Consider the following 23,740-nt stretch of genomic DNA (forward strand, 5'->3'; position numbering starts at 1 on the left):
GATGTACGAGTTCAAGAAAAGACGATGCAGCCAACAGGATTTTTAATGACCTCTACTTGAAACGACGATTCTGCAAGCCACCTTTCCCTGAACAACATTGCTCAAGACATTTCGCTTCTCTGTGTACCGCTGCACTGGTACTGGCTATGGACCCTGAACAACTGCTGTTTCTACGCCAGCATCATCTACAGGGCAATTCGAGAAGAAGAAAAACAACGATAAAGACTATTGATGATGCCAGAGGACCAGGCTGAAAGCTGCACATGAATTTCATGAGAATCAGCTACTTCATGGCAGGATCAAGAAGGACTTGGGGTAGCCGAAATTCTTTGATTTCGTTTCCGCGAGAAGAATGGCGAATTGGCGATCTACATTTGCCTTGAACAACATCAGGCAAAGCCATTCTCCTGTGTACCCCCCTGCCAGCATTGCACTATTACCAGTACCATCTGAGAAGTTTGAATGACTGCTCCTCTCGCTACGTCAGGATAATCTACACCTCAAATCAAGACGACTATACTGCTCGTGCTGGTGGAGCGGATCGATCGAGGCCACGCATTGTCAGAAATTCCAGTCAGGACAACACCCAGGGCACTAGATTCAGAAGCTCATCTTCCCTCCTTCGCGAGAGGCTTCACCTTGCGCCGATGGCCGAAGCTGTTGACCAGATCCTTGCGGGCGCACACCGGGAACAGGTGGACGCCGGGGAGCCTGAGGCGCCGCAGCACGTAGGGGAAGCTCAGCTGATCCCGGGACGTGAACCTCACCACCTCGTTGAACCAGAGGCACATGAAGAGGTTCGTCGAGGGGGCGTGATCCCTCACAATGGCCGAAGCTTCTGCCAGAGCTGTAAATAAAAAAGGCAAACGAATGAATGAGAACCACACTTATTATCCGGGTTCAGAGGGCCGGACCACTGGCAGCAAAGGCCTCAAGGACGACGAACATGTATGATTTGGGGCGAAACATTGTGTTTACTACTGCTTGGAGCGTGCTTCTGGTTCTTCTACGTAGCCCACATGTGGGCTAAAAATGGCGTGTCCTGTATCACTTGGATGAGGTGCAGAAAGCCGGAAAGGAGCCATAGCTTTTATGCTCAACGCATGCAACTGGCCAGCCTTTATAGCTCATGCCTTTTGCACAATCACAGCTGCGCAGGTAGTAACACCAAGCATGGTTATCTAGAGTACTACGACATGATGTATTTTTATTTCTTTCACTACGTGTCTGGCCCAGCACCCTAAGGCCCATGCCCTGCTCTGCAAATACGACATTGATGTCTGCTCTCGTTTAAGCTCATCCTGCTGACTTTTCCTATGAGGTGAATGAATGGCCAGGGCCAGCCATCTATGTTGCACACTACGCGGGGCATAACGTGAGAGCCAGCCAGCCAGGTAGTAGTGATATTGATGTGCAATCTAGAGAAACAAAACTATGCAAGGCATGATAAGAACGGTGAAAGCGAACAATGGCAAGCAAGTCAGGATTACAAGCTAACCTTTCTTCCCGTTGAATCGTTTGTCATCTGGAATGCCATCTTGTCGGTACTGATCCAACTGTATTTTAACTTCTTCTGGGGTTGCTTTGTGTTTCCTAACAATCGCGTTACCCTCGTCATACAAGCTGCTCCGAGCTCCATGTTCCGATAATGCCAAGGAAGAGTTTGAGCGCCACAGAAGGGCCTCAATGACTCCTAGTGGATCTCTCCGGAACTGGGATTTCGAATCCACCCAAATCGAGTATCTTGCCATAGGAAAAAGGCGATGGCTTATCAGCTGAAGACAATAGAACAGCAAAATGGAAGTCAGCTTCTGACGGAAAGGATTCACCCTACACAGGCATCATATGCACTGATCATAGAATGTACTCCCTCTGTAAAAACGATCTTATATTAGTTTACAGAGGGAGTATGTAATATCTGTTCTTGAAAAAATAGAATGTAATATCTGCAAGACAATCTCCTCCTAGCTCTGTTGTCCATAGAGTACAACAAGATGAATACTGGAAACACAATGTTGAGGCTTCTACTAACACTTTTTATCTCATCAAGACAATGAAGGCACAGGGTTTTCAGATGGTACCTTGGGAATTTTGCCATTCAGCCGTTGATCTGTGAAAGGAAGGTCTCTCACAAGAATGATCCTCCAAAGGCCAATCCTGAGATCTTCACCAATCTTCTTACCTTCCTCATGTTGAGCTGAGAGAGTGACTTCATCCCAGAATGCAACATAGCATACCTAGCAAAACAACAAGTATCAGCAGATAGGCAGGAAAGAAGCTCAAGACATCAACACACAATGCAAGATAAATACTAAACCTTTTTGACAGATACTTCTGTCATCCCTACAGGCTGGTGAAGGTCATCCCCTCCACCAAACGCACAAGTGGCCACAACAACTCTGCAAGATCTCATGTAATCTTTATCTACATCAGAAACTCTGAACCCTCCATTTTCACTGTAGAAGCCACAGTGGACCGCTGTAGTTTCCTTTGGCTGCAGCATTAGTAGAATTAAAAAAAGTGAGGATGGCAGCTAACACAGAATTTTCCGCAATTTAGCATTTTGATTTTTGACAATGTTTATCATGTACTCCCTCTGTCCCATAATGTAAGACGTCTTTTGACTCTAGTGTAGTGTCAAAAAACGTCTTACATTATGGGACGGAGGGAGTAGCATCTACTATCTGCACATATGGTATTCTTATACACATACTAAACAGGAACACACATATTTCATAGAGCAACTCCAATATCTTACATAATTTTCAAAAACTTCATGAAATATAGAGCCTGAACAAAACCTTGAAACTCTCTTCTCTTTCAGTAAGGGTCTGATATCCCGTGAATGAATTAAATCGCGAATTCGTCATATGGGATGAAATGTTATCTTCAAGATGGGGCAGACTGGACCTGTACACAACTTCCTTGACTGGCAGATTTTGTTCAGGGGGTTCACGAAGTTCCAGATTTTGAAGCATCTCAGTATCGAGCATCTTCAGGCATGCTGTCAATATAACACCGAATTCATCAGGAAGCACATGTCATAATGATTTACACTGATATTTGATCTAAGAAATAATCACACTGTTACTCTAGAAGTCGAAAAGATAGAAAAAGAAACAAAATAGCATAGTATACCAGAAGAAGTCAAAAGAATCAATATCAAAGATGGGCTAGAACCTTACATGTGCTAAACAAAAGAGAGTTAGTAGCTAACATTTCCTATTACTCAGTACATGGATAACTTTCACAAGAGTAATTTAGCACATCAGAATAAGCCACGTATAACACGCTGTACAATTGCATTAAGGCTGAAGGATAAATCGGCACCTCACTTTGAGTTTGAATAACCTTAAGTCCCTAACATTCATACAAACGATTTTGGGCAACTTGCATTATTGAACGCCCATACCAGCCGCTAAAATAGATCCTCTGAGTAGCATTGAAAGTAAGCAGTAAACAGGGGAAACTACAATCAACAGATCAGATTGCATCATACAGATCAGAAAATAAATAGATCGCTCAATAATAGGGATATAAACCTACAGCACAGCTAAGCAGGTCACTGGGTCAGCTCATATACTGCGGTATCACCTCCATCACCACAATACAGACTAACTGAACAAGTCATTATAATATAGCCAGACCTACAGATCGCCAAATTAAAATAACAAATAACAGCATTAAACTAAGACGCAGTTCTATCCACGCCAATTTAGGGTTTAGCTATCAGGGGCGAGCTTACACTTCCGGGCGCGGTCGACGCGGCTGAGGTTGCCGGCGGCCTGCGTCGGAGGCGGCGGCGGGGGCGAGGAGGACGAGTAGAACGGGGAGAGGCGGTAGTACTCATAGGCGAATAGGGAGACAGCGAGGGCGGCGAGGAGGAGCGGGCCGCCCAGCCGCGCGGCGCGGCGGAGGAAGCGGCGGTGGGCCGAGACCGGGTGGCGGTTGCGCTTGCGGCGCACGCGGACGCGCACCTTCCCGGAGGCCTCGTCGTCGTCGGAGACCGAGATTGAGATGCCTTGGATCAGCGACGACGAGGACGACATGGGTGGACGGACGGAGCTGGGGACGACGAGGAGAGAGGGTTCGGCTTCCGTGGTGGGCTCGGTTAGGCCGCGCGTGCCGGAATCGTGATGGGCCTCGTTCGGCTCGGTCGGTGTGTGGTGGACTGCTCTGTTTCTCTCTGCAGTCCCTGTCCCGCTCCAGCAGAATTGCCACACCAGTCAACATCTATTTCTACTTTTTTGATTGAAATCAAAACCACAATTCAATTAAATGAGAGAAATTTCGATTTTAACATTTGAAGTTCTGCAGTCCAACCAGATACGAAGAGGCGACATATTTGTTCACATTTCAAATCTCCATCAGAAAAACAGAGTATCACTCTACAAATTGCCACGGGAACATGTACATTATGTTGATAGCTTTTCGAATGACCTCATATACGCTCACTCAATGAGAAAGCCGTGCTTCAAGTTTGAGCAACGACTCGTCAAACTTGGTAGACCAATTGCAAGAAAACTATCTTCTGTAACCTCAAGAAAATTGCTTTCAGAAAACGAATATTACAAATCTGTGGCGTCCAGCACAGAACAAAGACACGAGAGGGACTTTTTTCAAGTGGGGAAAGATGGCACAGAAACGACCCTAACAACAATGAAGTATCCTGCTTAACGCTTGGAGAACTGGGGACGCTTGCGCGCCTTCCTGAGACCCGCCTTCTTCCTTTCAACGACGCGAGTGTCTCTGGTCAGCAAGCCCTCTGACCTCAGGGGAACTCTATTGGCGGGGCTGATCTTCAGCAGCGCACGCGCCACGCCGAGGCAGATCGCCTGGGCCTGGCCTGAGAGGCCACCTCCCTGAACTTTCACGAAGACGTCGTAGTTGTTCTCAAACCCTAGAGTCACCAGGGGGATCTTGCAATACTCCACCCACATCGGATTCGCTTGCAAATACTCCTGCATATTTGAAGTATATAAGTACAGACAAGCGACTGAATATTTATCAATTTTTTTTATTTCCATGTATTCCCTCAGGTACAGAAAAAGAAAAGCTGTGCCTTAATGAGGTTAGCACCATAATTTACTCATTTAGTATATATGCAGCTGAAACCATCTACTTTGCTACAGTTTAACCTTAATGAAGTTAGCAGCATCATAGTTGGTCATTCATCCAAATAGCTGCGCGTAATGTACGTCAAAGAGAAAATTATTTTTCCCATGAAATTTGATGAGTGATGACTGAACTTGTGTCCGTATCATGGTCCTTGAGCAAATGAACAAAGGTGTTACATGATTTCAACTATTCTCACTATCTAGAATCTAAATCTTAGGCATTTGGAAACCACATTCAACATCAGTTACCAAACTGCATTCTTGGTGATGGCAACAATGTGAAGCAAATAGAGCCAGTGAAGTGAGTATCCAACACTATAAAGTATAAACAGGATAGAAGTAACATGCTATTAGACATCCTAACCGTGTGAAATGCAGAATCCTCCTTTCACTAGTTAAGCTTGCAACCCTCATTCTGCTAATCTATTCACAGAGTCAAGTGCTCGGGTCACATGTTCCGCTTGATATGACATCTGAAAATAAGTTCCCCGTTTGAGGTGCTTTACCACCGAACATCCCCGCACCAATTTCGACCAAATAGTATTTTAGGCCGTGCATTACCGCAAACCAAAAACACAAGGAGGGACTGATTAACCTAACAGATTAAAATCTGCGACAAGTATGCATTGTTGTTTATCTAAATGAATCTATGCAGACCCATTAGCACCTGACAAACTAGAATCTCGGAGCCTGAAACATGGAATGCAAACTAAGTATGTTCCATTACCCGACTACTAGTAAACATACATGGTTGGGGTCGATTATTACATTAGCAATGAGCAGACATGCTAGCAACCAAGCACAGTGGACAAACATTCGACGGATAGCTAATTCTAGAGCCATGCCACATTCAGAGTCGCAGAATGTTGGAGCAGTTTCTGAAACCAGGACGTGCATTCATCGAATGGGGGAAGGGGATAACCACCTTGGCGTCGCGGAAGTTGATGAAGACCTTCCCGGTGCCCTCCTGGAGCACGACGCGGGCGGACGCCATCTTCCGACGGCCCGTGGCGGTGATCCGCTGCGCGGCGAATCCCCCGGGCAGCCGCTGCTTCACGTACTTGCGCAGCGCCAGCCCGGAGAGCGCGTCCTCCTCGGCCTCGACCGCGAGCACCTCCTCGGGCCCGTCGTCGGCGGCAGGCGCCTCCGCCTCGACCGGCTCGGCGGCGTCGGCCCCGGAGGCGGAGAGGACGAGGCGAGCGGCGCGGCGGGTGGTGGGGTGGAGGCGGAGGAGAGGGAGCGGGTGGGGCGCGGAGGTGGAGGGGAGGGAGAGGTGGGAGAAGGCCGAGGCGAGGGAGGAGACGGAGAGCGCCATGGCTTGCCTGCTGTGCGTGCGTGCGTGCGGGGTGGATAGGCCACGGCCGGAGTGGGATAAGCTTTCGCTCTGCCGGTGCTGAGTGCGAAGGTCGTCAGTTTGGAGTTCATCCAGCCTTGTTCCAACCGCACATCTCCGGATGGAGATCCGCAATCAACGCTCGAGATTAACCTGAATTGCAGATTTCGTTAAAGCGAAGCTGTCTCAAGTCAAGAAATTTTGTGGGAGAAGATTTGTACCACGCAGTTGTGGGGCACACAGATTTGGAGCCGCCCAATTGCCTCGTAATTCGAAAACTGATTCAGTCCTTGCATGTGTCTTAGCTTTTTTTGCCGGAAGATCAAATCTATTATAAATATTCACCGGAAGTATAAAATTCCCAAATAAAACTAAAACCGCGTCTAAGATTTTGAGACCACTAGACGACCATAATTGACTCCAAAACGAGTGGCCAACGCGCGGCTGTCGCCGCTTCCCTACCAGATCCGGCTTGACCTTGTCGATGACAGTCGGGAAGTCTTCGTGACCGTGCCTCTAAGGACCGGCGCCATGGAGCCTCTTTGTTTCCTTTGACCTTCTTTCGAAGATACGGCTGCGCCAGGATGATTGCCGTTCGTCGTGATGCTTGTGACTGTCGTCTCTACCGTGGTCGTCATTAAGCTTGTCTTTGTCGTCGCGGTGGCGGCCTGATGGCACGTTGTGATCGCGCATTCGTGCCTCCCCATCGACCACATCATGTCGTCAGTAAAAACCGATGGGATAAGGTAGGGCGGTTAGGCACCACCACACCTCTAACGCCCCATATGTAACCTGCCATATTTGTATTCCAACTCTTGCTATTTCCGACACTAAGTTATGATATTTCCACGTTGTCGGGTTTTTGTCTTCGTGTTGCTTTTGCCTTTGTCATGCATCTCATATCATGTCATCATGTGCATCGCATTTGCATACGTGTTCGTCTCATGCATCCGAGCATTTTTCCCCGTTGTCTGTTTTGCATTCCGACCCTCCTATGTCCTCCGGTGTCCCCTTTTACCTTTTTTCGTGTGCGGGTGTTAAACGTTTTCGGATTGGAACTAGACTTGCCAAGCGGCCTTGGTTTACTACCAGTAGACCGCCTGTCAAGTTTCGTGCCATTTGGACTTCGTTTGATACTCCAACGGTTAGCCGAGGGACCGTAAAGGCCTCGTGTGTGTTGCAGCCCAACACCTCTCCAGAGTGGCCCAAAACCCATCTAAACCCCCTCCATCATCTAGGTCGTTCGATCACGATCGTGTGGCCGAAAAACGTGCTCAATTTGGAACCTCCTAACTCCTCCTACCTATAAAAAAGCATCTCCCCCGAAAATTCCGGATCCCGAAACCCTAGCCCCGCTCCCTCTCCGTGCCGGACACGTCCGCTCCGGCCGGACGCGTCCGCCGCCGCCACCGCGCCAACCGCCGGTCGCCACATGGCACCGCGCGCCCACATCCCCACCGGCCCGCCGAAGCCCAGGCCGGGCCCTCCCGGCCCGCGCACCCACCGCCGCCCGATCCGCCGCACTTCGCCTCGCGCCGCCGCCCGCTTCGTCTTTGGCCGCCGCCGGCAGCTACCAGCGCGCCGGAGCTCGCCATCTCCACCGCAGGGTCGCCGCTCCCGGCACGAGGTCGCCACGCCTGGGGCCCTTCCTCGCCGCCGCGCCGATCCCGATCTGGAAACAATAACAATTGACCTAATTTTGCCCCGTTCCAGTATTTTTATGCATATTTCATCGCATCATAACTCTGCATCCGTGGCTCCGCTTTGGGCGTGTAGCATGTCAAATTGTTCGTCTCGACGAGTACTTCATTTCATTTCATTGCACCATGTTCATTTGAGCTCATCTTGATGCCCTAAATGCTGTTGCAAGAGTGCTAGTTTATATTAGTTTCAGATTCTTATCATTAATTGGACATTTGTCATTTTTGCATGATTGTTGTGTGCCTCCTATGAACTTGAGCCCTACATGGGATTTGAAGTATGTCATGCCATCTTTACAGGGGTGTATGTCATGTATTTTTTGTGATCTTTGTGGTGACTAGCACAAGCATGCAAAGTAGCTCTCGTAATGCTGCTGATTTCAGGGACTTAGAAATCTTCTAAGTCTTTTCCCTGATTATATTTTTATGCAATGTGTTCTTGTTGCTATAGAGTGATCCATGCCTCTTTTGAGCATGATCAGTAAGGATATTTTTGGAGATAATGTTATGCTCTATCCATCCATATCTTTATTTGCAATTATGGAGCACCCTAACTTGAGTCAATCAAGCTCTACTTTTCCTATAAAATGTTTCTGGCAGATTGTTTACATGTTAAGCAATTTTGCCGAGCTTGTCAACTCGGACGCTGAAGGCCAAGCAATTATGGAGCTTACGTCAACTCGAAGAACTTTGCAGGCAAGATGATCATACCCTCGAAATCACTTCTATCTTTGCTTGCTAGATGCTCGCTCTATTGCTATGCCTATGCTATGATACCTACCACTTGCTTTATCTTGCCTCCCATATTGCCATGTCAAACCTCTAACCCACCTTGTCCTAGCAAACCGTTGTTTGGCTATGTTACCGCTTTGCTCAGCCCCTCTTATAGCGTTGCTAGTTGCAGGTGAAGTTTGGAGTTTGTTCCTTGTTGGAACATGTTTATTGTGGGGACATCACTATTATATCTTGTCTATTTTAATGCATCTATACACTTGGTAAAGGGTGGAAGGCTCGCCCTTATGCCTGGTGTTTTGTTCCACTCTTGCCGCCCTAGTTTCCGTCATACCGGTGTTATGTTCCTTGATTTTGCGTTCTTTACACGGTTGGGTTATAATGGGAACCCCTTGACAGTTCGCCTTAAATAAAACTCCTCCAGCAAGGCCAACCTTGGTTTTACCATTTGCCACCTAGCCTTTTCCCTTGGGTTTCACGGACTCAAGGGTCATCTTTATTTTAAACCCCCCTGGGCCAGTGCTCCTCTGAGTGTTGGTCCGAAATGGGCAGCCTGCGGGGCCACCTCGGGGCAACTCGAGGATTGGTTTTACTCGTAGCTTGACCTATCCGGTGTGCCCTGAGAACGAGATACGTGCGACTCCTATCAGGATTTGTCGGCACATCGGGCGGCTTTGCTGGTTTAGTTTTACCATTGCCGAGATGTCTTGTAACCGGGATTTCGAGTCTGATTGGATTGTCTTGGGAGAAGGAATATCCTTCGTTGACCATGAGAGCTTGTAATGGGCTAAGTTGGGACACCCCTGCAGTGATTTGAACTTTCGAAAGCCGTGCCCGCGGTTATGGGCAGATGGGAATTTGTTAATGTCCGGTTGTAGATAACCTGAAATTTAACTTAATTAAAATGAATCAACAGAGTGTGTGGCCGTGATGGTCTCTTTCCGGCGAAGTCCGGAAAGAGAACACGGTCTCGTGTTATGCTTGAACGTAGGTTGTTATAGGATCACTTCTTGATCATAGTTTATCGATCGTGCCTTTGCCTTCTCTTCTCGCTCTCTTTTGCGTATGTTAGCCATCATATATGCTAGTGCTTGCTGCAGCTCCACCTCATACCTTTACCCCTACCTATATGCTTAAATAGTCTTGATCGCGAGGGTGTGAGATTGCTGAGTCCCCGTGACTCACAGATTACTTCCAAAAGCAGAAGCAGGGACCGATGATACTATTCTAGAAGATGCGACTGAGCTCAAGTGGGAGTTCGATGAGGACTCACGTCGATACTACGTTTCCTTTCCAGACGATCAGTAGTGAAGCCCAGTTGGGGCGATCGGGGACTTTGTTGCATTTGGGGTTATCTTTATTTTGGTTCCGTAGTCGGACCTTGATTGTATCTGGATGAATGTAATATTATTTATGCTTTTGTGTGAAGTGGCGATTGTAAGCCAACTATGCATCTCTTTCCTTATTCAGTATATGGGTTGTGTAAAGATTACCCCTGTTGCGACATTGCCTTCAATGCGGTTATGCCTCTAAGTCGTGCTCCGACACGTGGGAGATATAGCCGCATCGAGGGTGTTACAACACCGTTGGCATCGGGGGTGAAATCTTCATGGAGATCGAGATGAACAACAACACGGCGCCCCTTCAATGCGGTTATGCCTGTAAGTCGTGCTCCGACACGTGGGAGATATAGCCGCATCGAGGGTGTTACAACACCGTTGGCATCAGGGGTGAAATCTTCATGGAGATCGAGATGAACAACAACACGGCGCCAGAGCCCCGCCTCCCCACGATCGCCGATAGGCCATCAACGACACCCATCGGCTGGTTGTTGCCCACCCTTAGCCAGGTAACCTTTGGGCCGACCGACGGGTTTGTTGACCACACCCAAAGGCTGAGAGTGGTAGCGTCCTCGCGTCTGGTGTGTCTGGTGATGGCAATGTCGAAGTAGTGCATAAAGGTGTTGAGGCCAAGCACCTGCTCAGCGACAGTGTTATTCCAGACGTTCAAGAGAATGTTCTCGATGTAGAGGTGGACCTGGTGGTACGCGTCGACGGTGTCGACATGTCAAGGCCATCTCTGGAGAACCTATTGGGGAGCACGGCGACGAGGTCACAGTTATGCGGGTGCTGGAACGTGGCTAGGAAGTTCCCTAGAAAGTGGGACACCACCTTGATGCGATTGTTAGCAAACTTAGTTTAGCTTAATTGTTCCCAAAATTTCGGGCCGCTAATTTTTTTGACCTTACCAAAAAGAGAGAGAAAAGGCTTAAAATGTGACGTTAGATTAATAGACATGACAAATTGAACATTCTTTTATGAAAATTTATATTGACCCGAGGATGACAAATTTAGTTTGTAAGGACGACTGGTAAAAATGAACTGAGGTGGATTTGCCACGCTCAGCAACCAAACTTGCATATCCGACGAACATAATTTACCATGAAAAACGTTCAATTTGTCATGCCTAAACATTTGGTTTCCGCTCGATATCCGGGTCCAAAAAGAGTGATGCATGGATAGTTTGCCAAAACTTCGGCATGCCTTAGACAACTTTATTTCGTTTTTCTTGCCGATGGTGATACAGGAGTATCATCCAAAACATGAGCTACCCAGCTGTAGCAAAATGCATCCTTAGATTGGGTAAAAAAAATGGGCCATATTTACTAGTCGAGGAAAAAGATTTATAGGCCGGGACTGTGGACGTTAAAAGTTACGAGTTCAACAACGTAAATAAAGAGAAAAAGGGAAAAAAAATTGCCCTCCATTGCCGGGATTTGAACCCGGGTCGCCTGGGTGAAAGCCAGGTATCCTAACCGGGCTGGACGACAATGGATAGCGATGACGATTCCCACAGTAACTATATATTCATCTCCGGTGTTGTGTTTGCTTACCAACTTTTCGAGCTTAACTTAATCAACATTTTTACTGGAATAATTTATCGATTACCTGTCCGACCAAACAGATCCAAATCACAGAACAGTTTCCGCGAACTGGCCTCTTGTATTCTTGCGCTTGTTTTGCCGCCGTCGTGTTCGCCGTAGTGAAGCCATCCCGTACATGTAAACATGGCCTTGTGGCCTTGTCTCCCGCCGTGGTCGCCGCCGCAGACCGCGAAACTCGTGCAGAGGAAACAGCCGGCGACGCCACGCATGCATGTACGTGGCCCCGCACAGCAGCGCAGGCACGTAAAAAGGTCGCCGTACGTGCCGGCCGCGTGCGCGCGCGATGACGGTAGTAGAGAAAAACCAGCGGCAAGCAGCCAAGCAGCGCCGTGCCGAGGGCGAGGGGGTCCGGCTCCGGCTCCGGCTCCGGCAACGGCCGAGAGGGGGGCACACTCGCACGCGGGCACACAGTGAAACTGACCACGCATGCGCGGGAGGAACCCGCGACCGCCGGCTGCTCGCTCGTCCCGTCGATCGCCAGTGCACCTGGCATTTTCCCGGTCCCTGCCTTGCTGCCGCCTCCGTCAGCGTCACGTCCTGCTCCAGGGTGTCGCCGTAGCCCGGGCTCCCGTTCACTGTTGACTGCTGAGGGCCGGTTGTGCACTGTTGAACGTCGAGTCTCTCTCTTTCTTTTTCGCGACAGATTGAGCATTGAGCTATGAGAGCTAGTAGTAGATATCCCAACTGGCCTGTACCGTGCTCTCATCATTGCCCATGATCGATCGATCGACCGATCTGCTCGCTAACTGTTTGTAAAGTGCAGGCCAAAAGCGAGAGCTCAGCTCCGAGCGTTCGCCAGTTTTCAGCTTAACATATCACGGAAACGGAGCTCGCGTAGAGATAGAGGGAGGGCGTGTTCAAACCAAAAAGTCCAGAATCAACACCGCCCGAAGAAGAAGAAAGAAGAGGAAAACACGGGTCAATTCACATGTGTCTTTCTCGTAGTCGTAGTAGTACCATCAAAGGGATCAAAAGGAGCATCGACTGAAAGAAACTCTGTTCAATCAAGAAGAAGAAAAGCAAAAGAAATGGCGGGGCAACTTTAAGAAATTTGAAGCAGACTGCCGATCCAAAGCAGAGTATCTTGGACAGTATGGAGCATGACACACATGGGTTTGGGTTAAGCACTTATGCATAAGCCCATCTTGAGTATTGTAATTAACGATGCCAGGCACGAGCTCTGATGGCCTTTTGGATTTCACTTCGTCTCGTACGGTTTCTCTTCTCCTTGCCAGCGTCTCTGTGTCAGTGGGATTTCGTTTCCACGGTTCTCAAGGCGGGTCCGGTCCCCTGCTCGCCGTTGCAGATTCTCGGCGAGGAAGAGTGGTCTTTACTCTAGAGATGTTCGTTCGTAGTACTAACCTACTACGTCGACGATTACACTAGGTTAGGCACAATCCCAAGCTCTAACCCCTAGGGCAATGATCAGTAGTTATCATGAGAGAGGACGTGTCCTGCTGGCGTGTTCCTCCCAAGCAACACGGCAACATGCTACTCCTACTCGCTTCAGAGTTTCATCGACCGAATAATGTTTCTTGTGCACCTGTTGATTCCGTCTACGCAGATTTGCAGCAAAAAAGGTAGAGGCTAGTCCGTCCTTGCAACACCGTTCAGTAAAAGCGAAGCAAGAGGAGTATTGGGGGCTGCCAGACCAAGGCGTGCATGCGATGAAAAGTCTTCTCTCCGGTGCAAAACCAAACGCCGAGATAGATTACGCTTCCACAGGCCAGACCGCCGGATAGAGGTCGAGGTTAGGGGTGAAAACAAAAGCAGCTGCAGGCTGCAGCGCCCGAGAGGATAGCAGTGAACGAGTAAACGTCGAAAGGAGGAGTAAATCGGACAGGACACCAGCAGACCGGAGTCCCAGACCACTCTGACTCACTCAGACTGACCGCTGCCCGTGGCCCGCACACTGCGGCGAAGGAGAAAGAGAGAGAGAGAGAGAGAGAGAGAGAGAGAGAGAGAGAGAGAGAGGCTCCTCGCAAGAACCGACGGGGACTGGACAGCGTGGTGTGGTAAAAGAAAGAAGTGCACAAGTGTACAGCCACCAAGGAAGAGAGAAGAACCAGAAGTAGCAGAGGGGGGAGGGAGAGCGCGGAGTGGGGCAGCGGAGGAGAGGCCCGGAAGCAAGGGTACAAGGGGAGAGGAACAAGGAGATTCAGAGCGGGGAGGAGGGAGAGAGGCTGCCATGCCATGCGCCCGTGCCATGATGGCCGGGGTGGCATCATCGTAGGCGGTTAAAGGGGGGACACCGCTCGTCGTTCTCTCGCCCGTCCGGAAAGAAGCTGCCGGCCCTGCTTTGCTGCTGCTGCTCTCTTTCTCTTTTCCTTCCCCAGTCCCCTTCCTTCCTTCCTTCGGTGGCCGCTTTTCGCTCCGTCTTTTCCCCGTCGGCTTTGGGGTGGGGGCAAAGAAATGATGCGAGGTTCCGTCCATGCCTGCCTAGATGCTGCGGCTGCTCCTCTTTAGTAGTAGTAGTACTACTGCCTGCGGTTTGAGCTGCGGTGGCGGGGGAGGGACGGAGCTCCTCCCGGTGATTCGCTCGGTGCCTCTGATAGTCTCTGATGTCCTGAGGTGTTGAGGGCTTGAGGCGGCTCTGCTCAAGTTACGCTCGGTGGTTCCTGGGGAGCTGGTGATTTGGTGGAGGATTGGGGGCGTCTGCGCGTGGCCGGAGCTTGAGGAGGATTTGTGGTGCCGGATTGGAGAGCAGGAGAGGTATGTGTCACATTCTCACGCTCCTTGTTATTTTCCTTTTGCTGCGTGTTAACCTGGCTGAAATTGGTCTCCCTGAGTCGCCAACTGCGGAAGATTTTAGGTGGATTTGGTATTTTTATACGGTGGCTTTGTTTCAATTTGCTCAAGATTGAGCATCCCTGCAGCCTGACTCTAGAAATGTTTGGAGTTTGTCTGGTAGTCCATGCGTGTTTGCTCATGAATCTTCAGAGCATTTGCTGGCGGTTCAGATTTCTGTCTGGGCTTCAGAGCCCGGTCTGAATTTGTACTAGCTTTCAGATGAAAAAACAGAGAGATCTAGGTGTTAACTATGAACTAGGAGCTGTACTCACACTGCACATAAAGAAGATGCTGTAAACTGTCTTGGTGAATCTGTTCCAATTTGCTCAAGATTGAGCAACCATGTAGTCAGGTTCTATAAATGTTTAGACTCTAGAGTTGGTCTCGTAGTTTGATTATGAAATTTCCGAGCATTTGCTGCTGGTTCGAATTTCTTTCTGGGCTTGAGAGATGGATCCCAAGTTTGCACCACTTTCGTAATGAAGAAGAGTGTGAACTATGTACTTGGAGGTACACTCACTGCTCATTGAGAGAGATACTGTAAACTGTCTGCTCTTTACTTCTTGATAAAATCTTCTCTTTCTTACTTACAGAGCAAAACATATACACTATTAGTTCCAGCTTCAGTTCATCAGTCTAACTCCTGCGTGTTACTTATTCTCAGGTATACGAACTAGTGCTGGTTCAGCAGCTGCCTCCAAGGGTCACTGGTCATAAGCTTCCTACATAATATGGCAGACTTCAAGGTTGGAAGCCTTGATGCCCGAGCAACAAAGTTCAGAACCGTCCCAATTGCTGTTACCCCGGAAGGGTTCTGGTGCTGCCCATCACAGACCGTGCTCCAGAAGACAGTGAAGAACCAAAACCAGCAGACAAGGCCTAAAGTGGGTGCATCCCCTCCTGCGTCAAAGGCCTCCTCGGTCCAGAGGGCGCCGACTATCTCGTCGGAGAGGAGAACACATTCGACTCCAACAAGGTCCAGAGCTAATTCAGACGAGCAAAGATGCCCGGCGGCGGCGGACAATGCCACGTCCAATCCACCGAAGGCGGCGAGCGAGAGGCCACCGAAGCAGCATAAGATATCTGTTGGGTTTGGTCAGATTGAGATGAGTGACTTGAGAGTTGTGCTGTATGGCAAGGATGGTGTTGCTGTAAAGATGAGTGTGCACAAGAACATCCTTGCTGAAAATAGCACCTTCTTTGCCGATAAGCTGTCAAGGCAATCTCCAGTGTCCAGCATAGAAGTGCCTGATTGTGAAGATGTGGAGATTTATGTTGAGACTGTTGGCTTGATGTACTGCAATGATGTCAAGCAGAGGTTGATCAAGCAAAGTGTTCCACGCGTACTTCGGATCTTGAAGGTTTACCCAACGTTAACTCTGCATCTCCTTTTCTCAGTTTGATTAACTCTATAGTTTAATAATTAGCTAGTATAGATGTAGAAACGGTAAAAAGCCGAGCCTTCTGCTTTTGTTAGAGATAAGAAAGTTAGAATTGACATGTGCTGGTGCTTTAAGTTTTCTTTCTGGTGCTTTAAGTTAGTGCAATATTTTTCCTTAATATGGGGGCCTTTTTTTCCTTCACCGAAATGCTTTCAAATCTAGAAGCTTGTCATGTGTAGGGAAATCTAGTACTTAAATAAAAGTTAACTTTTAACTTGGTATGTCTACCTAAGGAAGCAACATATAATTATGAACCACCACTAGCCATTTTTTAAGTGTAACGAGTACTATATCCATGTCTGTTGCGTGTTGTTATATCAAAGGAATATTTTCTTCTATATAAATATTGCATTGTCACTTAATCCATGATAGTAAGTCAGCAAAGACGGCACAGCCCATGACTGATAATGCATCTTGCTTGCATGTACCGATTGGTGCAGATTGAGATAATCATACCAATCAGGCCCATGCTTCCATGCACATTGGCCATTCCTTAGCAACATGGTGCCTCAATTAGGATGAATGACCAACTTAGAATCTTCAGAACAAATGCACCTTTTTTTTCAACTTCTGTTTGCTGTTCGCTATGTAATTTAGTTCCTTCTATACTGTACAGGTTGCAGAACATTTGGGTTTCCGAGCATGTGTTCTGTCATGCTTGAATTACTTGGAAGCGGTCCCTTGGGCCGGGGAAGAAGAGGAGAATGTGGTCTCATCTGTTCGGCATCTTCAGACCGAGGATTACGGTGTCACCCCAATACTGAAGAGGGTATGCTCTGACCTAACGAGCCCACCAAATGACACGTTTGTGCGTATCATAGAACTAGTTTTGAAAAGCAGTGATGACAGAGGGAGGCGCGAGATGAAGTCCTTGGTGCTCAAGCTTCTCAAGGAGAGCAGCAGCAGCTGTGCCAGTAGCTCTGCTGACCTATGTGTTGAGACCCTCTACAGCTATTGCCAGAATTGCCTGGAGTCTCTGCTGACCCTGTTTCAACAAGCATCTGACAGTGATTTCTCTGAGCAGTCTTTGGAGCTTAAGGAACCGGTTCTTCGGCAGATTACTCTCGAAGCGGATAATCTGTTATGGTTAACCGAGATTTTGGCTGGCAGGAATGCTGCAGAAGAATTTGCAGGCTTGTGGTCTAACCAACGTGAGCTGGCTGGGCTTCATTCCAAGCTACCGACCAAGTCGCGCCACCTTGTGAGCTGCGTCACTGCCAGGCTCTTTGTGGCGATTGGGAAAGGCGAAATGCTCCCGTCCAAGGACACCAGGCAGCTCCTCCTGGATGTCTGGCTGCAGCCTCTCATGGATGACTACAACTGGCTGCAGCACGGTTGCAGGTCGTTCGACCGGACCGTCGTCGAGGAAGGGATCGGGTCGACCATCCTGACGCTGCCGCTGGAGGATCAGCAGACGATACTGCTCTCGTGGCTCGGGAGCTTCCTCAAGGTTGGGAACAGCTGCCCCAACCTGCAGAAGGCCTTTGAGGTGTGGTGGAGGAGGACCTTTGTGCGGCCTTACGTCGAACAGCAGGGGAGCCGGTCGCAGTCGGGTCGGAGTTGAGATCTCCGGTGGCTTGCGCAGGGAAGCTATCGCGCGCCGTTTCGTAAGTAGAACATCGCTGAAAAAGGGTTTAGTCGTATAAGTTGATTTGTGTGAGGCTTGAGAATATGTTTGTGCGCTGTGCTTTGTGGTGCTTCTTCGGGTCTTCGCTGATACGTCAAGTTCTCTGAATTCTGGCTTACCGAATGTCTTGTCTGATGTGCTGCTTATTTACCACGAGACATCAGTTTGTTGCATTGCGTTTTGTTACCACAGACATTGTGCGGTAGTGGTGACACTGTATTATTGCGGCTCACCTGTAGAAACTGCATGCTTGTGATGCAATTGTAAATATTTTGCTGGGATGTAGGAGTACGTACTATTGTGATATTATTATCTGAGATTTGGGAGAGTTGAGTATTTTGAATCTTGCTTCAACGACATGCTTGCCTGGGATTCTACAAATGTTGAGGCTTCCTTTGGTTTGTAGGGTTTTTGTAGAAATTCTATAGGATAGAATTTGCAAAGGAAAAATTTCTTTAAAACCCTTTGGTTTGTAGGAATGTAGGATAGGAATTAATCCTTCACATTTTGGAGGAAAAAAAACATTAGCCTAGACTCAATGGAAAAAATCCTATTCTATGCATCAAATGGTATCTCATTCTTTATAGGAATTGACATTCACGTCATCTCACTTCCTATGATTTTCCTATCTTTATCTTTACCTAATAATAAAGCAAATTGGGTTTCTTTCGTCCGTCATGACATTTTTCAGAAAAGTCCCTCTATTTCAGAGAATTCAACCCGCTGTCCTATTTTAAGTTAAAACGAATCGTTATTTTCGTATTTTACACAAAAGTCCCTGTCTTTTCTGGAAATCAACCCGCTGTTCGGATTTAAGTCACACCTGAACCGTTATTTTAAATTTTTCGAAACCCCCCCTGATGTTTTAGGTAATTCATTCACGGATCATATTTTTGTCAAACAAATGTTTTTTTAAAATCATCCATATCTTTTAAACCATAACTCCGATTTAAACATGTTATATATGAAATTTGATTAGAAAAATATGTAGAATATAAATATGAGATTATTTTTACCTGTTAAGTATTTTTAAATATTATTTTGAAATATATTTGAGTCAAACCAAATGATTTTCTAAATTAGCTGTATCTTTTAAACCGTAACTTCGATTTTAACATATTGTATATGACATTTTATTAGAAAATTATGTGGAATCTAAATATGATGTTAATTTTACCTGTTAAATATTTTTAAAATATTGTTATGAAAGCAAACTTATAATTTATAGCGCAAGATTCGTTTTTTTCATACCAGTGGTGATCCGGATTGCAAATAAACACCCCACTATGACCATATACGGAAAAGCAAACATCGATAACTACACATGCATACCTCTGAAAAATGTCGCAGGGGAAAACAACAGATTTCTCATCGCGAGAGTGAGAGAAAGCGAGCGAGAGAGAGGGAGGGAGAGAGAGGCAGGAGAGAGGGAGGGAGAGACGCCTTAGGATTAACCATATTCAACACACGTTTTTTTGTTGTTTTGTGTGAATATCGAGGCCATCGAGGGTGAGAAGAAGGATAAGCGGCAAAACAAATATGATGCCTCACAAAAATAAAGAAGATGGACCTATTGTGGTCTTGAGTGATAGTTGTTGAGTTAAGAGCGTGTGTTATGTTTTCTCTCCCATTGCAACGCACGTGCTCTTTTGCTAGTTTCTATAAAATTTCTATTCTATGAACCAAAGAAGGCCCGAGCTACCTCGCAGCTTCCTGCTAAGGCAGCGTTATTAATTTTGCCTTCCAGGTCAGAGGACCAGATGTCTTCCTGTTTCAAACTTCAGATGGGACATGTCAGCGAAATCTGTCAGTTTTCTTTTCATGAAGCTTGTCAATTTGAATCATGTCGATCCCATGGATAATCAATCTGGGATGCTCGTAATGCAAAAGTCTTCTGCGATGATTACATCCTCTAGAACTCATGAAAGTACCATGCTCTCGTAGTCGGCGACGGACCGGTCATCGCCGAGCTGGGCGAGCGCCCTCCGCGGCCTGCAGCCCCCTGATGGTGATCCTCCCAGCGGGCGATCTAACCTAGCCCCCGCCTCTTGTTGGTTTCCTCTCGCCGCCGGGCCAACACCTCGAACGACTCCTCAGATCCTCCTCCTGGCCGTTCACAATGATATGGACGAAGCTATATTGTAACGGCACGGCTATTTGTCAGTTGCCTGAAAAACGTTGTACTATGTGAGCAGCAATTTGTGGTTGGATGATCAGTGGGGCGTCTTCAGTGGAAGATAATATTCCGTCGACAACTAGACGTCTATGGTGACTTTGTCAATCTTAAGGCCACCAGCTTAGTCTCCCATAGATGCTCACAGGGATGAGATTTGCATGCTTGTGTTCATACAGATGAGTACATATATGTATATATTTGAGCGTTTGCATGTGTACTATTTCTAAAAGAGGTTAAACTAACCCATGTTCGGGTTTATAAGTCCCTCTTGAATTTTGAGCATAACTTTGACCCAAAATTTAAGTAATAATTATGAATTCTATAACAAAAAAGTATATAATTGAAAACACTTTTCAAATGCGAAATCAGCGATATACTTTTTGTGGCATGTAAGTTATATTTTGTTAGTCAATTTTCTAGTCAGATTTGGACTCAAAAGCTGAGGTGGATAAACTCGCATAGAGAAAATATGTAGCAGTAACTTTTTTTTAAGGTTATCCAACAGTAGCTAGGTGCGGCAGTTGCAAAGCCTTCTCCGGTACCGTTTCGAGAGAGGAGGCTACCCGCGGGCGATCTAACCTAGCGGCCGCCTCGTGCTCATTTCCTCTCGCTGCTGTGCAAAGCCCTCGCGGCGCTGGCGGTGGAGGAGAGGTTGCTTCTCATCGGAAGGCGAATGGTCGGTATGGAGGAACTCAGGGGCTGCGGCCGGACGACGATAGTGATGTGTGGGTGGATAATGGATGTCAGCAGACGATGATCGATGGGGGCGTTAGTGATCCATCACAGTGATCTTCAATGGCGGGCTGACCTGGCTAGGTCACCGAAGAAGAGGGAGTTGGTGCATTGTTTTGTATGACGGTGAGCTCGACATCGCACGCAGACCCGTCGTGCAAAGACATAGGCAATTTTTTCTTCTAATATTCTTTCGGGAGTCTTCGAATTTGGTTTGGCGCGGCGAGGTGGCGGCACTGTTCCCGTGTAGGAATATTGTTCTCCCCACTCTTTCCGTGTTCCCTTGGTGTGTTTATCATTGGCGAAGGGCATGTAGAGTTGCGTCTCCGATGGGTCTTTTGTGATCCGGTCAGTTTAGGTTTTCCTGGATCTGTCTGGATTCAGTCGGCGTTCGTGGTCTTTGGAGTTTCCACACGCCTTCATCGACATTTTCTTCTCCGGAATGACGATTTGCTTCGCAGTTCACGGCCGATGGCATCTCCTAGTCTGCACAGATGACTTCCTAGCCGTTGCTTCTACAAGCTTCTGGATTTCAAAAAGTTTTCTTCGCTAAGGCGGAGGCCCGGAGGCGACATCAAGCTATGGTCACGGTACACCATCGCTGGATGTAGGAGGAAGAAGACTTCCGCACCCCAAGAATTCGAAAGTAATTTTATTTTTCTGCATGGGTGTGTTTGTAAGGACCTGTAATACTTAATATATGGCCTTGGGCCCTTCCTAAAAAAGCTAGGTGCATTAGTTTTTCACAACATGTGTGTGTGTGTGTGCGCACGCGCTCGTATATGTCTGTGAGAGAAGAGAGGGGAGAGAAAGTCTGGGAAGGCAACACCACCACGTGAGATGCAATTCATCTTCGACGTGGCCATGGACAGTTAATCTTTGATATTGATGTTTTATTTGAACACTAGGTATAAACACAAATGTGCACAACAAGTTTTATATGCAATCTACTTGTAAATTATATTGTTGTCTAAAAGTTACACTACTATATGTGTGTTTTTGTATACTGTGGAACGGTGCAAATTTTATATAGTCTGTGTCAAAGTTTTGTCATCATTTAACATAAAGTATTTTTTTCTTTTTTAGAGTATCCTTGATTATTCTATTTTTTTTACCAGAGTACCCTTTCTTTATTCTACCTTACAAGAACTCATATTTTTGTCATAGTTCTAGTTTATTCTACCAAATAATGCCGGAACTTTCGAGAGAATCACTCTGATATCGCTACAAAAAAGTGTTCTCAGAAATGAGCTATCATGCGTGAAGATTCATGACTTTCAAGCCAAATGATCAATCTTATGGCCGCATTCATGGCATGGTTTATTCAAATGATCTCATATTTTGCACAATGGTGCATCTTGGAATTCCAAACAATGTTGCTTAAGGGAGTTTTCATTTTCTTTGCATGAAAAATCAATTTTCCATTTTCCGAGTGCCCGAAATGAGTTTTTTGGTGAAGGACCTACCATATATTTGTTGCAAAATTGGACCAAATCAATTTTATAAAATACTGGGGCATATTTAATGCATAATTGACAAAATGGTTGGGTGTCAAAAGTCTTGATCCACCTCTGGTGAAAAAGATAAATTTCTGCCGATTCAATAGGAAGCGGGTCAAATTTGAACTGCAGCTACCTTATTGTTTGCTCTTTATTTTTCCCAAAAATCATTTCTAGGTACATAAGTATCTATTTAAGAATAAATACATGGTTTGGTGGCGATACGTCGAGTTTGGGATGGTGGCCCAAGACCCCAACTCCAAAGCGTGTAAACTCGCATGCCCGTCGCGTGGTCACCCCATGACCTTGGGTTGACATGCGTTCTGGGAGGTCTAGACATGTCTAGTGGGTTGGGAACTCCCCAGGTAGGTGCTAGGAAGAAAATTACAACAGAAGAATCTCACGAGGAGACCGACCTATGCTCAAAGATGAATTAGCAGCCAAGTGTTTGATTAGCGGTATGGGAAATGCACATGGCCAATGGGCGTGAGTTTTGGCTAAGTATGATCATCTACTAAGAGGAATGTCTTCACAAATTTTCAGCTCAAAAGGAGGATCCTAGGTGGTACTTGCTTTGCAAAGTACCACACTGGACAAAAATATGAATGTTGAAGCTGGACTCAAAATAATGAATGGATTGAGCTGAAATTTGGTGGAGGATGGTTATTTGGGCACAGGAAACACTGTAGAAAATTGATACCATTTGGACATGCCAAAGTGGTACTTCCTTCACAATACTCTTCTTTGGACAGAAACTTGGGAAAATTAGTGAGAGAAATTGGATGAATGAAATGATCTCAAATTTGATGTAGGTAAGTTACATAGGTATGGTCATGCGCTTGTAAATTTTCAGATCATTTGGGTAAGCCTAGCTACTACTTACTTCATAAAGCTTATCTCGAAGTAGAAACTTTGGAAATTTTCGGAGAAAGATTTACCAAGAAAATGGAGCTGAAAATTATCATGTGGCGATGATTTGGGTATGGAAGAGTGCCCAAAAAGTTTGAGGGTAATAGGAGGTTCTAGATAACACTTGCTTTGCAACGTGCCAATCTGGCCATAAAATATAAATTGAACCTGGGCTTACGTAGATGATTTGAATGAGTTTTAATTTGGAGGAGGGTGATAATTTGGGCATATGAAGGAACTGTATAAATTTTATGTCATTTGGATATATAAAAAAAGTACTTCCTTCACAATGCTTCTAGGTGGACAAAAACTTTGAAAATTTGCCGAGAAAGATTTGCTAGGAGAATGGAGCTAAATTTTGTCATGAGGCAATGATTTGGATAGGAAAAAGTGCCCAAACATTTCAAGGGCAATCAAGAATATATAAATAGCACTTCCTTCATAAAGTGCTTTGTGAACAGAATAGAAAAATGAATATTGTTGAATTATTTTTGAACTAGGCAAGGAAGGATTTTTACATATTTTATGAAGATATGACCCAAAGAATTTATGATATATTTTTAGGAATTTTGGGAATGACAGAAATATAGGTTGCTTCACAACCTAGGGCAAAAATTGACACATGGACATGACACATAGGCAAAACTGACGAGGTGGCGCCAAGTCATACCAACCCATCACAATTTACAAGGTTATGACCATCTATATTGGTCATGATCAGCTAGAAATAAGGCAGCAG

The 23,740-nt window shown here is 46.6% G+C and overlaps 3 protein-coding genes and 1 non-coding gene across 4 annotated transcripts; 1 reads left to right on the top strand and 3 right to left on the bottom strand.

Annotated features, from left to right (window-relative positions):
• Window positions 1-203: 203 nt before the first annotated feature.
• On the bottom strand, window positions 204-4,163 carry LOC125510704 (putative hexosyltransferase MUCI70). Its single transcript, XM_048675956.2, has 6 exons — window positions 3,746-4,163; window positions 2,802-3,004; window positions 2,318-2,494; window positions 2,082-2,237; window positions 1,499-1,775; window positions 204-847 (listed from the first exon to the last, which is right to left on the bottom strand). Exons 1-6 carry the CDS (start codon window positions 4,047-4,049, stop codon window positions 609-611), a joined length of 1,356 nt encoding a protein of 451 aa, XP_048531913.1. The 5' UTR covers window positions 4,050-4,163; the 3' UTR covers window positions 204-608.
• A 364-nt stretch (window positions 4,164-4,527) lies between these two features.
• Window positions 4,528-6,506, bottom strand: RPS9 (ribosomal protein S9). Its single transcript, XM_048675957.2, has 2 exons — window positions 6,043-6,506; window positions 4,528-4,961 (listed from the first exon to the last, which is right to left on the bottom strand). The coding sequence occupies exons 1-2, from the start codon at window positions 6,430-6,432 to the stop codon at window positions 4,674-4,676; spliced, it is 678 nt and encodes a 225-aa protein (XP_048531914.1). The 5' UTR covers window positions 6,433-6,506; the 3' UTR covers window positions 4,528-4,673.
• Window positions 6,507-11,643: 5,137 nt separating this feature from the next.
• On the bottom strand, window positions 11,644-11,717 carry TRNAE-UUC (transfer RNA glutamic acid (anticodon UUC)). Its single transcript has one exon. It is a non-coding gene; the product is annotated as a tRNA-Glu (tRNA).
• A 2,112-nt stretch (window positions 11,718-13,829) lies between these two features.
• Window positions 13,830-18,021, top strand: LOC125510703 (BTB/POZ domain protein). The gene is made up of 3 exons (XM_048675955.2): window positions 13,830-14,538; window positions 15,281-15,977; window positions 16,675-18,021. Exons 2-3 carry the CDS (start codon window positions 15,348-15,350, stop codon window positions 17,620-17,622), a joined length of 1,578 nt encoding a protein of 525 aa, XP_048531912.1. The 5' UTR covers window positions 13,830-14,538; window positions 15,281-15,347; the 3' UTR covers window positions 17,623-18,021.
• The last annotated feature ends 5,719 nt before the right edge of the window (window positions 18,022-23,740 follow it).

The sequence above is a fragment of the Triticum urartu genome, chromosome 5A, assembly GCF_056163025.1.
Source record: "Triticum urartu cultivar PI428250 chromosome 5A, HENAU_Tu73, whole genome shotgun sequence".
Taxonomy (NCBI): domain Eukaryota; kingdom Viridiplantae; phylum Streptophyta; class Magnoliopsida; order Poales; family Poaceae; genus Triticum; species Triticum urartu.